The sequence below is a fragment of the Balaenoptera physalus genome (assembly GCF_965194825.1).
Source record: "Balaenoptera physalus genome assembly, chromosome: 14".
Taxonomy (NCBI): Eukaryota; Metazoa; Chordata; class Mammalia; order Artiodactyla; family Balaenopteridae; genus Balaenoptera; species Balaenoptera physalus.
In genome coordinates this window covers 47,019,162-47,031,642 of record NC_138893.1, presented here as the reverse complement: position 1 = coordinate 47,031,642, position 12,481 = coordinate 47,019,162, and the positions used below count along the sequence as shown (strand labels likewise).

Here is a 12,481-nt window from a genome sequence, read left to right as displayed (position 1 = left end):
CTTTTGTTATAATATAGTCATCTAATATACAATATATTGATATTATATATGTAATATATATTAATATTATATGTTATATGTTTATACATAGTAAGTCTCTTGTTATAATATAGTCATCTAATATACAATATATTGATATTATATATGTAATATATATTAATATTATATGTTATATGTTTATACATAGTAAGTCTCTTGTTATAATATAGTCCCTCATTATCACCCTCTTCATTCTTATAAAACTTTTTGTCAATCCATAGTTGACTACAGGCTGGGCTTCCTCTGTCCTTCCTGCACGATTCCATTGTCCTTTGTGCCAGCTTTCTCACCTTGGCACAGCCTGACTGTGTCTCCAAGTGGTTGGTGTCCCCATGACATTGCACTCAACACATGACTGTTCTAGCCCCTAATGGCCCATTCTGCTCTACCTCTGTGCTGTTTCTTGTAACTGAAATGGCACCCTTCTGCCCTGCTTTTTTTCTATCTGTTTTTGTCCAACTAAAATATGAAGGAAAGAAAGAAAGACAGGGAGGGAGGGAGGGATAAAGAGAGAGGCCAGACAGGCCAGGGAGTAAGCTCCATTTCTCTATCTCCAAATTCTTCATACTTCAAGTTTTGGCTCATATAATCTTTCCTTCATGAAGACTTTGCTGACCACATTTTCTGGACTTAATTGCTTCCTCCTTTCAACTCTTATCTCACATTATCTGTACCTCTCAGATACACTTATCATCTCATCCCTTCTTTTACTGTCATTCATTTATAATTCATTCAATGGACCTTGTATAGCACCTGCCATGTGTCAGGTGTTGTGCTAGGCATTGGGGATGCAGAGTTGAATGAGACCTAATTTTTGACCTCAGAGAGGTCACAATCTAACAGACAAGACAGACATATGGAGAAGTCACATTAATCCAGTTTGATAAAAGCTATAAGAGATTTATGAACAAATGCTCTTCCAGAGAATGTCTGATGCCAATTTACGGTTATATGTGCCTATACATACGAGCTTTTATATATGTGGCTTTACTAGTCTGTGTGTGCGCCTGTATGTGTATAGCTTATATTAAGAGAGAAGTGCTATTTACTCATGAATAATTCCAATTTATTTTCATTTCTCCTGCTGTCTAAAATCCCCCTAGGATTTGTAGCCTGTTGGTCAAAAAGAAACTTTTTGACAAAGCTTATTTGACAAACCTGGATCTCCCAACAGTTTGTCTAGTTATTTCCTCATTACACATCTCTGTTTCCTATTTCTTTCTCCAAGAACAAAGAAAACAAAAGTTACCTTCACCCCTGGGCCTTGAGCTCTGGATCTTTCCCTGATTCCCAGAGTTTAGCAGGTGTCTTTCTTTTTTATTTATTTATTTATTTATCTATTTATTTATTTAATTTTTCACACACATACACTGTATTTTATTTTTACAAGAGATAAATAGACTGACACCAAGCATTGTACATGGATGACCACAACAAAAGCAACAATGATTGCAATTACCAAACATGAAACACACTCATACTATGTCATAATATTGACATTCAGTCCAGTAATCCTCCACTGTAACAGCTCCTTTACTTTGCAGTGAAAATTGATTTGTATATTCTTTGCCTCTGAGTCCTTGTGGGATTTTTTTTTTTTTAATTCAGACAGAAAGTCACAAAAATTATACTCATCCTCATCAGTTCACTCAGTCCCATGTAATTAATTGTTTTTTTTCATCTTGATCTTTTGTTAGCACTTTTATGAGTTCATCAGTTTTTCATCAGAGTTCTGAAAATGCTTATTCATTCAGTTCAGCAGTACAGTCAGTTACCAGAAACCTGTACTTGTCAGAGTCTTTTCCATGAATTTCTTGAAGATGAAACCCTTTTATAGGAACATATTTGCAAAATCATCAGAGTACACCCAGAACTGTCTGTAAATGACAAAAGACTTAAAAATGACCACGGTAAAAGATTTGATGAAAGTTCATAATAATGCAGTTGACAAGAAAATTAGTTATTTCTGAGATATACATTTTAAAGTAATAACTAGGATTATTACTTATAACATTATACCAGAAAATATAAGATTTTTAGAAATTTCATGTAATGTCTGAAACATTTATAGTAACATATTTCCATATATATTTCCATACAAATACAAATATAAGATTTTTAGAAATTTCATGTAATGTCTGAAACATTTATATTAACATATTTCCATACAAATACAAATATAAGATTTTTAGAAATTTCATGTAATGTCTGAAACATTTATATTAACATATTTCCATACAAATAACCCAATGAAAGTTTAGTATTAGTTGTTTTGTTTGTTTTTTATACTGCAGGTTCTTATTAGGCATCAATTTTATACACATCATTGTATACATGTCAATCCCAATCGCTCAATTCAGCACACCACCATCCCCACCTCACCGCAGTTTTCCCCCCTTGGTGTCCATATGTCCATTCTCTACATCTGTGTCTCAACTTCTGCCTTGCAAACTGGCTCATCTGTACCATTTTTCTAGGTTCCACATACATGCATTAATATATGATATTTGTTTTTGTCTTTCTGACTTACTTCACTCTGTATGACAGTCTCTAGATCCATCCACGTCTCAACAAATGACTCAATTTCGTTCCTTTTTATGGCTGAGTAATATTCCATTGTATATATGTACCACTTCTTCTTTATCCATTCGTCTGTTGATGGGCATTTAGGTTGCTTCCATGACCTGGCTATTGTAAATAGTGCTGCAATGAACATTCGGGTGCATGTGTCTTTTTGAATTACGGTTTTCTCTGGGTATATGCCCAGTAGTGGGATTGCTGGGTCATATGGTAATTCTATTTTTAGTTTTTTAAGGAACCTCCATATTGTTCTCCATAGTGGCTGAATCAATTTACATTCCCACCAAGAGTGCAAGAGGGTTCCCTTTTCTCCACACCCTCTCCAGCATTTGTTGTTTGTAGATTTTCTGATGATGCCCATTCTAACAGGAGTGAGGTGATACCTCATTGTAGTTTTGATTTGCATTTCTCTAATAATTAGTGATGTTGAGCATCTTTTCATGTGCTTCGTGGCCGTCTGTATGTCTTCTTTGGAGAAATGTCTATTTAGGTCTTCTGCCCATTTTTGGATTGGGGTGTTTGTTTCTTTGATATTGAGCTGAATGAGCTGTTTATATATTTTGGAGATTAATCCTTTGTCCGTTGATTCATTTACAAATATTTTCTCCCATTCTGAGGGTTGTCTTTTCGTCTTGTTTATGGTTTCCTTTGCTGTGCAAAAGCTTTTAAGTTTCATTAGGTCCCACTTGTTTATTTTTGTTTTTATTTCCATTACTCTAGGAGGTGGATCAAAAAAGATCTTGCTGTGATTTATGTCAAAGAGTGTTCTTCCTATGTTTTCCTCTAAGAGTTTTATACTGTCCAGTCTTATATTTAGGTCTCTAACCCATTTTGAGTTTATTTTTGTGTATGGTGTTAGGGAGTATTCTAATTTCATTCTTTTACATGTAGCTGTCTAGTTTTCCCAGCACCACTTATTGAAGAGACTGTCTTTTCTCCATTGTATATCTTTGCCTCCTTTGTCATAGATTAGTTGACCATAGGTGCGTGGGTTAATCTCTGGGCTTTCTATCTTGTTCCATTGATCTATGTTTCTGTTTTTGTGCCAGTACCATATTGTCTTGATTACTGTAGCTTTGTAGTATAGTCTGAAGTCAGGGAGTCTGATTCCTCCAGCTCCATTTTTTTTCCTCAAGATTGCTTTGGCTATTCGGGGTCTTTTGTGTCTCCATACAAATTTTAAGATGATTTGTTCTAGCTCCGTAAAAAATGCCATTGGTAATTTGATAGGGATTGCATTGAATCTGTAGATTGCTTTGGGTAGTATACTCATTTTCACAATGTTGATTCTTCCAATCCAAGAACATGGTATATCTCTCCATCTGTTGGTATCATCTTTAATTTCTTTCATCAGTGTCTTATAGTTTTGTGCATACAGGTCTTTTGTCTCCCTAGGTAGGTTTATTCCTAGGTATTTTATTCTTTTTGTTGCAATGGTAAATGGGAGTGTTTCCATAATTTCTCTTTCAGATTTTTCATCATTAGTGTATAGGAATGCAAGAGATTTCTGTGCATTAATTTTGTATCCTGCAACTTTACCATATTCATTAATTAGCTCTAGCAGTTTTCTGGTGGCAGTTTTAGGATTCTCTATGTATAGTATCATGTCATCCGCAAACAGTGACAGTTTTACTTCCTCTTTTCCAATTTGTATTCCTTTTATTTCTTTTTCTTCTCTGATTGCCGTGGCTAGGACTTCCGGAACTATGTTGAATAATAGTGGTGAGAGTGGACATCCTTGTCTCGTTCCTGATCTTAGAGGAAATGCTTTCAGTTTTTCACCATTGAGAATGATGTTTGCTGTGGGTTTGTCATATATGGCCTTTATTATGTTGAGGTAGGTTCCCTCTATGCCCACTTTCTGGAGAGTTTTTATCAGAAATGGGTGTTGAATTTTGTCAAAAGCTTTTTCTGCATCTATTGAGATGATCATATGGTTTTTATTCTTCAATTTGTTAATATGGTGTATCACATTGATTGATTTGCGTATATTGAAGAATCCTTGCATCCCTGGGATAAATCCCACTTGATCGTGGTGTATGATCCTTTTAATGTGTTGTTGGATTCTGTTTGCTAGTATTTTGTTGAGGATTTTTGCATCTATATTCATCAGTGATATTGGTCTGTGATTTTCTTTTCTTGTAGTGTCTTTGTCTGGTTTTGGTATCAGGGTGATGGTGGCCTCATAGAATGAGTTTGGGAGTGTTCCTTCCTCTGCAATTTTTTGGAAGAGTTTGAGAAGGATGGGTGTTAGCTCTTCTTTAAATGTTTGATAGAATTCACCTGTGAAGCCATCTGGTCCTGGACTTTTGTTTGTTGGAAGATTTTTAATCACAGTTTCAATTTCATTACTTGTGATTGGTCTGTTCATATTTTCTGTTTCTTCCTGATTCAGTCTTGGAAGGTTATACCTTTCTAAGAATTTGTCCATTTCTTCCAGGTTGTCCATTTTATTGGCATAAAGTTGCTTATAGTAGTCTCTTAGGATGTTTTGTATTTCTGCAGTGTCTGTTGTAACTTCTCCTTTTTCATTTCTGCTTTTATTGATTTGAGTCCTCTCCCTCTTTTTCTTGATGAGTCTGGCTAATGGCTTATCAATTTTGTTTATCTTCTCAAAGAACCAACTTTTAGTTTTATTGATCTTTGCTATTGTTTTCTTTGTTTCTGTTTCATTTATTTCTGCTCTGATCTTCATGATTTCTTTCCTTCTGCTAACTTTGGGTTTTGTTTGTTCTTCTTTCTTTAGTTTCTTTAGGTGTAAGGTTAGATTGTTTACTTGAGATTTTTCTTGTTTCTTGAGGTAGGCTTGTATAGCTATAAACTTCCCTCTTAGAACCGCTTTTGCTGCATCCCATAGGTTTTGGGTCGTCGTGTTTTCATTGTCATTTGTCTCTAGGTATTTTTTGATTTCCTCTTTGATTTCTTCAGTGATCTCTTGGTTATTTAGTAACGTATTGTTTAGCCTCCATGTGTTTGTCTTTTTTACGTTTTTTTCCCTGTAATTCATTTCTAATCTCATAGCGTTGTGGTCAGAAAAGATGCTTGGTATGATTTCAATTTTCTTAAATTTACTGAGGCTTGATTTGTGACCCAAGATGTGATCTATCCTGGAGAATGTTCCGTGCGCACTTGAGAAGAATGTGTAATCTGCTGTTTTTGGATGGAATGTCCTATATATATCAATTAAATCTATCTGGTCTATTGTGTCATTTAAAGCTTCTGTTTCCTTATTTATTTTCATTTTGGATGATCTGTCCCTTGGTGTAAGTGAAGTGTTAAAGTCCCCCACTATTATTGTGTTACTGTTGATTTCCTCTTTTATAGCTGTTAGCAGTTGCCTTATGTATTGAGGTGCTCCTATGTTGGGTGCATATATATTTATAATTGTTATATCTTCTTCTTGGATTGATCCCTGGATCATTATGTAGTGTCCTTCCTTGTCTCTTGTAACATTCTTTATTTTAAAGTCTATTTTATCTGATATGAGTATAGCTACTCCAGCTTTCTTTTGATTTCCATTTGCATGGAATATCTTTTTCCATCCCCTCACTTTCAGTCTGTATGTGTCCCTAGGTCTAAAGTGGGTCTCTTGTAGACAGCATATAGATGGGTCTTGTTTTTGTATCCATTCAGCCAGTCTATGTCTTTTGGTTGGGGCGTTTAATCCATTCACGTTTAAGGTAATTATCGATATGTATGTTCCTATGACCATTTTCTTAATTGTTTTGGGTTTGTTTTTGTAGGTCCTTTTCTTCTCTTGTGTTTCCCACTTAGAGAAGTTCCTTTAGCATTTGTTGTAGAGCTGGTTTGGTGGTGCTGAATTCTCTTAGCTTTTGCTTGTCTGTAAAGCTTTTGATTTTTCCATCAAATCTAAATGAGATCCTTGCCGGGTAGAGTCATCTTGGTTGTAGGTTCTTCCCTTTCATCACTTTAAGTATATCATGCCACTCCCTTCTGGCTTGCAGAGTTTCTGCTGAGAAATCAGCTGTTATCCTTATGGGAGTTCCCTTGTATGTTATTTGTCGTTTTTCCCTTGCTGCTTTCAATAATTTTTCTTTGTCTTTAATTTTTGCCACTTTGATTACTATGTGTCTCGACGTGTTTCTCCTTGGGTTTATTCTGTATGGGACTCTCTGCGCTTCCTGGACTTGGGTGGCTATTTCCTTTCCCATGTTAGGGAAGTTTTCGACAATCATCTCTTCAAATATTTTCTCTGGTCCTTTCTCTCTCTCTTCTCCTTCTGGGACCCCTATAATGCGAATGTTGTTGCGTTTAATGTTGTCCCAGAGGTCTCTTAGGCTGTCTTCATTTCTTTTCATTCTTTTTTCTTTATTCTGTTCCGCAGCAGTGAATTCCACCATCCTGTCTTCCAGGTCACTTATCCGTTCTTCTGCCTCAGTTATTCTGCTATTGATTCCTTCTAGTGTAGTTTTCATTTCAGTTATTGTATTGGTCATCTCTGTTTGTTTGTTCTTTAATTCTTCTAGGTCTTTGTTAATCATTTCTTGCATCTTCTCAATCTTTGCCTCCATTCTTATTCCGAGGTCCTGGATCATCTTCACTATCATTATTCTGAATTCTTTTTCTGGAAGGTTGCCTATCTCCACTTCATTAGTTGTTTTTCTGGGGTTTTTTCTTGTTCCTTCATCTGGTACATAGCCCTCTGCCTTTTCATCTTCTCTATCTTTCTGTAACTGTGGTTTTTGGTCCACAGGCTGCAGGATTGTAGTTTTTCTTGCTTCTGTTGTCTGCCCTCTGGTGGTTGAGGCTATCAAGAGGCTTGATGGAAGGCTCTGGTGGTGGGTAGAGCTGACTGTTGCTTTGGCGGTCAGAGCTCAGTAAAACCTTAATCCACTTGACTGTTGATGGGTGGGGCTGGGTTCCCTCCCTGTTGGTTGTTTTGCCTGAGGCAACCCAACACTGGAGCCTACCCGTGCTCTTTGGTGGGGTTAATGGCAGACTCTGGGAGGGCTCACGCCAAGGAGAACTTCCCAGAACCTCGGCTGCCAGTGTCCTTATCCCCACGGTGAAACAGAGCCACCACTCGCCTCTGCAGGAGACCCCCCAACACCAGCAGGTAGGTTTGGTTCAGTCTCCCCCAGGGTCACTGCTCCTTCCCCTGGGTCCCGATGCACACATTACTTTGTGTGTGCCCTCCAAGAGTGGGGTCTCTGTTTCCCCCAGTCCTTTCAAAGTCCTGCAATCAATTCCCACTAGGCTTCAAAGTCTGATTCTCTAGGAATTCCTCCTCCCGTAGCCGGACCCCCAGGTTGGGAAGCCTGACGTGGGGCTCAGAACCTTCACTCCAGTGTGTGGACTTCTGTGGTATAAGTGTTCGCCAGTCTGTGAGTCACCCACCCAGCAGTTATGGGATTTGATTTTACTCTGATTGCGCCCCTCCTACCGTCTCACTGTGGCTTCTCCTCTGTCCTTGGACGTGGGGTATCCTCCTTGGTGAAGTCCAGGGTCTTCCTGTCAATGATTGTCCAGCAGCCAGTTTTGATTCTGGTGCTCTCGCAAGAGGGAGTGAGAGCACGTCCTTCTACTCCGCCATCTTGGTTAATCCTCAGCAGGTGTCTTTCTAATTCACATAAGAGGAGCTCAGTAAATATTTGTGGAATTCATGATTGAGTGATAAATTCCTTGAGAGCAAGGATGTGCCCTCCTCTCAGTTCACCTGCTCATTGCCTTTCACACAAAAAACTCACGTAAACATTTGCTGAATGGAGGAGCATTGCATTAGATCGGAACAAGCATGGTGGAGTCTCATAGCCCTGGGTGGGAATGCTGGCTCTGTCTCTTGCTAGTTGTGTGCTTTGGGGAGCAAATTGCTCAACTCTTAGGACTCACTTTTCTCATCTGTAAAATGCAGATGCTATGTTACATCTGCTCAGTCTCAAAAGTGTGTTGTGGGGATTGAGAAGCACCCAGTTTAGTATTTAGCACATAGTAAGGGTTCAATTAATGTTTGGTCCCTGCTTTTCCTTCTTTGAATTTGACTGCCAACTCTCATCTGGGGGTATCTGCTGGACAGGAGTCAAGTCAGGCTTTGCTGTGGCTCCCAGGGTAGCTCCTCCATCCTTCCTGCATGCCTCATCTATCCGCTGGTGGTTCTTTGGTCACACTCACATCTTCTCGTTCTGATCTGAGTGAATCCTTGCCCAGCAGCCCGGGGCTTGTTAGTGGGTTTACTGCATCTGCTTTCAGTTTTCTTCCCTGGTAATCCTTTCTTTCTGGTGGCCTTTGGAAGGCTCTGAATGGTGAGAGAAGCCAGAGGTTGACAGGCTTTCTTTCAATCTTGGTTGTCTTTGCTAGGCACAGAATATCTTAAGGCTAAAGGTTACATTATCTTGTCTTCATAACTTTATTATTGTCCTTCTATGCTGGCTCCAGGGGAAAGGTAGCTTCCAGCCCCAATTCTCAGTGTTTGGACCTTTCCTCTGGGGAATGTTGGGGTGATTTTGCTGAGACATCTTCCTTATGCATCTCCTATGGCCTGCTTTCTTTGTAAAGTCCACTCAGTTTAAAGGCAAAGATGCTTTTAGAGATCAGGATTCCACCATAGTGGAAGGGTGGTGTCACTGCCGCATGGAGTTGGGAGAGGAATCATGGCGTGGTGGAGTCTTTCTCAAAGCGTGGTCCTCTAATAGCCACAGGAAGGTTTCTGGACCCTCCCCAGGATCCACCAAGTCAAACTTGCTGGGAATGGGACCAGGGAATCTGCATTTAGCAGGCTCCCCAGTGACTGTTAGTCTCCAACTTTGCTCATGGAATGGGAAGAACTGTGCCCTGGGCACTTGGTCAAGGCCACACATTGTTGGGACTTGAACTTGAGTCATTTCCTCTCTCTGTGTCTCAGTTTCCTCATCTGTAAAATGAAGGTAATAGACTAGATTAACACTATCCCCTTCTGAAGACTATGCTTTACTGCTGAAACACCATTATCTTTTGTTGACTCAAAAATGATGATTTGATTTGAGAAGATGGAAGGAAGGAGAGTGATCCAAGCCCTGGGTAAGGAGACACAGACACATGAGAAGGGCTCTGCATTTTTGAGGGGTTTTCCAGACCCAGTTGTTTGTTAGACAATCAGTTAAGTGACCTCTAACCCCCAACATCTGTTGCTTCTTTCTTTGTGGGCTTTGCACTTTTTTGAGATTGTTTAATGTCCCTGAAGGCTTGATGTTGGGAGACAGTGAAGTAGTCTTACTTGCTCCTGCAGATTCTAGATGGGTGTTCGGATCTGTTTCTAGAAGCGCATAGCTTAGAGTTTCTTTGTCCAGATTTTGGGATGGTCTGCATATGGGCACCCATGTTTTTACATAGTGACTGTGAAAGAATGACTTGGTCAATGAAAGAAGTAAAATGAAGAGAAGTCTGGTGTGTATGTATGTGTCTGTGTATGTGTTTGTATTAATTTAACAAATAGGAATTATCGGCACATTGCTAACTATTTGGTTGGAGAAGGTTTGGATAAGTCTTGTCTTCATTAGCTCCTGAATTTAACAAATGAGGAAACTCGCTATTAATGGGAGAGGCATGGACCACTGAGTGACCATGGAGAACAATGCTTTGCAGAGGATACACGCTCCTTGCAGTTGTGCTATGCTAATAGGACAGGTAGCTTGGTACTTTGGTACCTATCCTCCTGTTCTGCAAATAGCCATGTCATTGATGTTCTTCTTGGCTTGGCTGTTTCTTGCCAGCCTACTACTCCCCATCACAGGACACAATCTGAGAGAAGACGTAAGAATCCTCCAGTCATGGCCCTGTAGAGAAGTTGAATGTTGCAAGTCAACTTTTCCAGGGATTCTCTTTGACCCATAATGGATCATATCCTGGCCTCTAATTTTTTCTTAGTTCACATAAAAGAGGTGGAAATGGTACTGACTGACCCCATGGGGTGCTGGATGAGAATAAATCTCAAAGTGAGTGATTTGTCGTCGGTTAAATGCCATAAAAATGTTCAATATAATGGCTGATTATTTTTCTTTAATCTTAAATGGATACCTAGAATGGGAAAGTCCCATCTTGGTAGCAGAAATTCATTATCTCGGAAAGAGTTTAATGGGTGCTGTGCAGATGAACTGGAGGAATTTAAATTGTGGAATGCGAAGGAGCTGAGAAAAGTGAAATGAGTTGTGCATTAAATTTAGATAAACACAATTATGTGTAACTGGATTATCACGCGTGCAGGCAGACACTGTATATTAGGCACCTGTGTTTTGATTAAAATCGATTCAGGTGCATGCGCTTAGCATCCTGATAGATATGGGGTTGTGCCTAAGCCAGTGTCTGGGCGCACGAGGCATAGGCAGGGAAACGTCTGAGATCCAGGTTCCCAGCTGGAGAAGTTAAAAGGGCCTGGGACCAGCCTGGCCAATGGAAGATCATTTCAGAAAACTGCTAACCCTATTACAGGCTGTCCAGCTCTTTGACACATACAGCTTCCTTCTGGGTTTCTTAGTTTCAACTAGAGTCACGAAGGTGGTCCTGGAGTCCAGTGGGGTCTAATGACCTGCTTACTCCATGGGTGGGACATGGTAGAAGGCAGATGGCATCAGAGACTGCTGGGGACTGGACTTGCCTGTCATTCAAGTTTTTATGGCTGTGAGGCCCTGTGATGGGAACACAAAATCTCTTTGAACCTCTCTGTAGAGACAAAATCAGGCCCACTTCTTTCTTAGCCCCTTAGGTCTACATCTGTAAGTCAAAGTCATCTCCAGATCAAAGGCAAGCCCATCCTCTGATCTCTGGGTGGCCATACGTGTGAACAGAGCCAGCTGGCCTGTGCCTGACCTTGAAGAAGGACAGATGTGGAGAAACAACTGTCAGTACCCAGTTAATTCCTGGTGACATGTTTTATTTCAAATGCAAAGCATGGTCGGGATTAAAATAAATGCTACCAGTTACGGGAGAGTATTAAATTAATAATTTTTTTCCCCTTGCTTGATCCTATAATACCCCTCAACTCCACAGATAAATTCTAAGCCCTCCACTGGGTGATTTGAGATGAACTGTATATTGTTACACAAACTAAAGTCGGCTTCTTTTTTTCCCTCCCCTTTTGTTCTTCTCCTCTGCCCTCCTCCTTACCCCTCTCAGGTTATACTTATCCTGACGAAGCTGTATGACTTCAACCTGGGAAGCGTGACAGAGAGCTCACTTTGGAGGTAAGTGGGTTAGAGATTCTTACCCGGCTCCTCGGGTTCGGCTCACGTGAGGAATGCCAGCTAAGCAGTTGGAGAGCACGTTTTGAAAGGAGCAGAAGATGGTCCTCCTCCTGGATGCCCTCTTTAATGCCCTGGGTGGCACTGATGGCCTCCATCTGCAAATTCCTTAGCACTCTGCTGACCTCCTGTGGGGTCTGTCACATATTCTCCCTGGCACTGTGGTTGCTTCTGCGTTCCTGCAGTGTCTCCTTTGACTGGATAAACACAAATGTGGGTAGAGAGATCAGAGCATGCCTGGGAAAAGTGGAGGCCGTGGATAAGGGAGCGTGCTGTAGAAGGGATGCCGGCCTTGGCATGAGTCTCGGCCCAAGTACTGTTTCTTGTCCTTTGTGCCTGTAAGACGCTGTGATTCTTGAGAAGCCCATGATTCTGGGAATAGACACATGTGGGAATCAGGCCCGTGTGATGACGTTTGTGGTCCCAAGCCTTCGTGGGCTTCTTCATCCATAAAATAATATCAAAAAATATATTTTACAACTGTACTGGTGTAAAGACAAACATATTCATATTGTATATTAAAACTTGTTTTCAGCCTAAAATATTCACTTCTTTGTTTGTGGCTTTAAAAGAAATGACAGCATTTTTGTGAACCCTAGGCTCTGTGTCCACGTGCCTGCAGGATAAGTCAG

The 12,481-nt window shown here is 40.1% G+C and overlaps 1 protein-coding gene across 4 annotated transcripts in view; it reads left to right on the top strand.

Annotated features, from left to right (window-relative positions):
- The window catches only part of SORCS3 (sortilin related VPS10 domain containing receptor 3), a 610,389-nt gene that overhangs the window by 179,609 nt on the left and 418,299 nt on the right, over positions 1 to 12,481 (top strand). For all 4 annotated transcript variants that reach the window (XM_082425089.1, XM_082425088.1, XM_082425091.1 and 1 more), the window contains exon 2: positions 11,725 to 11,792. In XM_082425089.1, the coding sequence (XP_082281215.1) occupies positions 11,725 to 11,792 (68 nt within the window). The remainder of the gene's footprint in view (positions 1 to 11,724; positions 11,793 to 12,481) is intronic.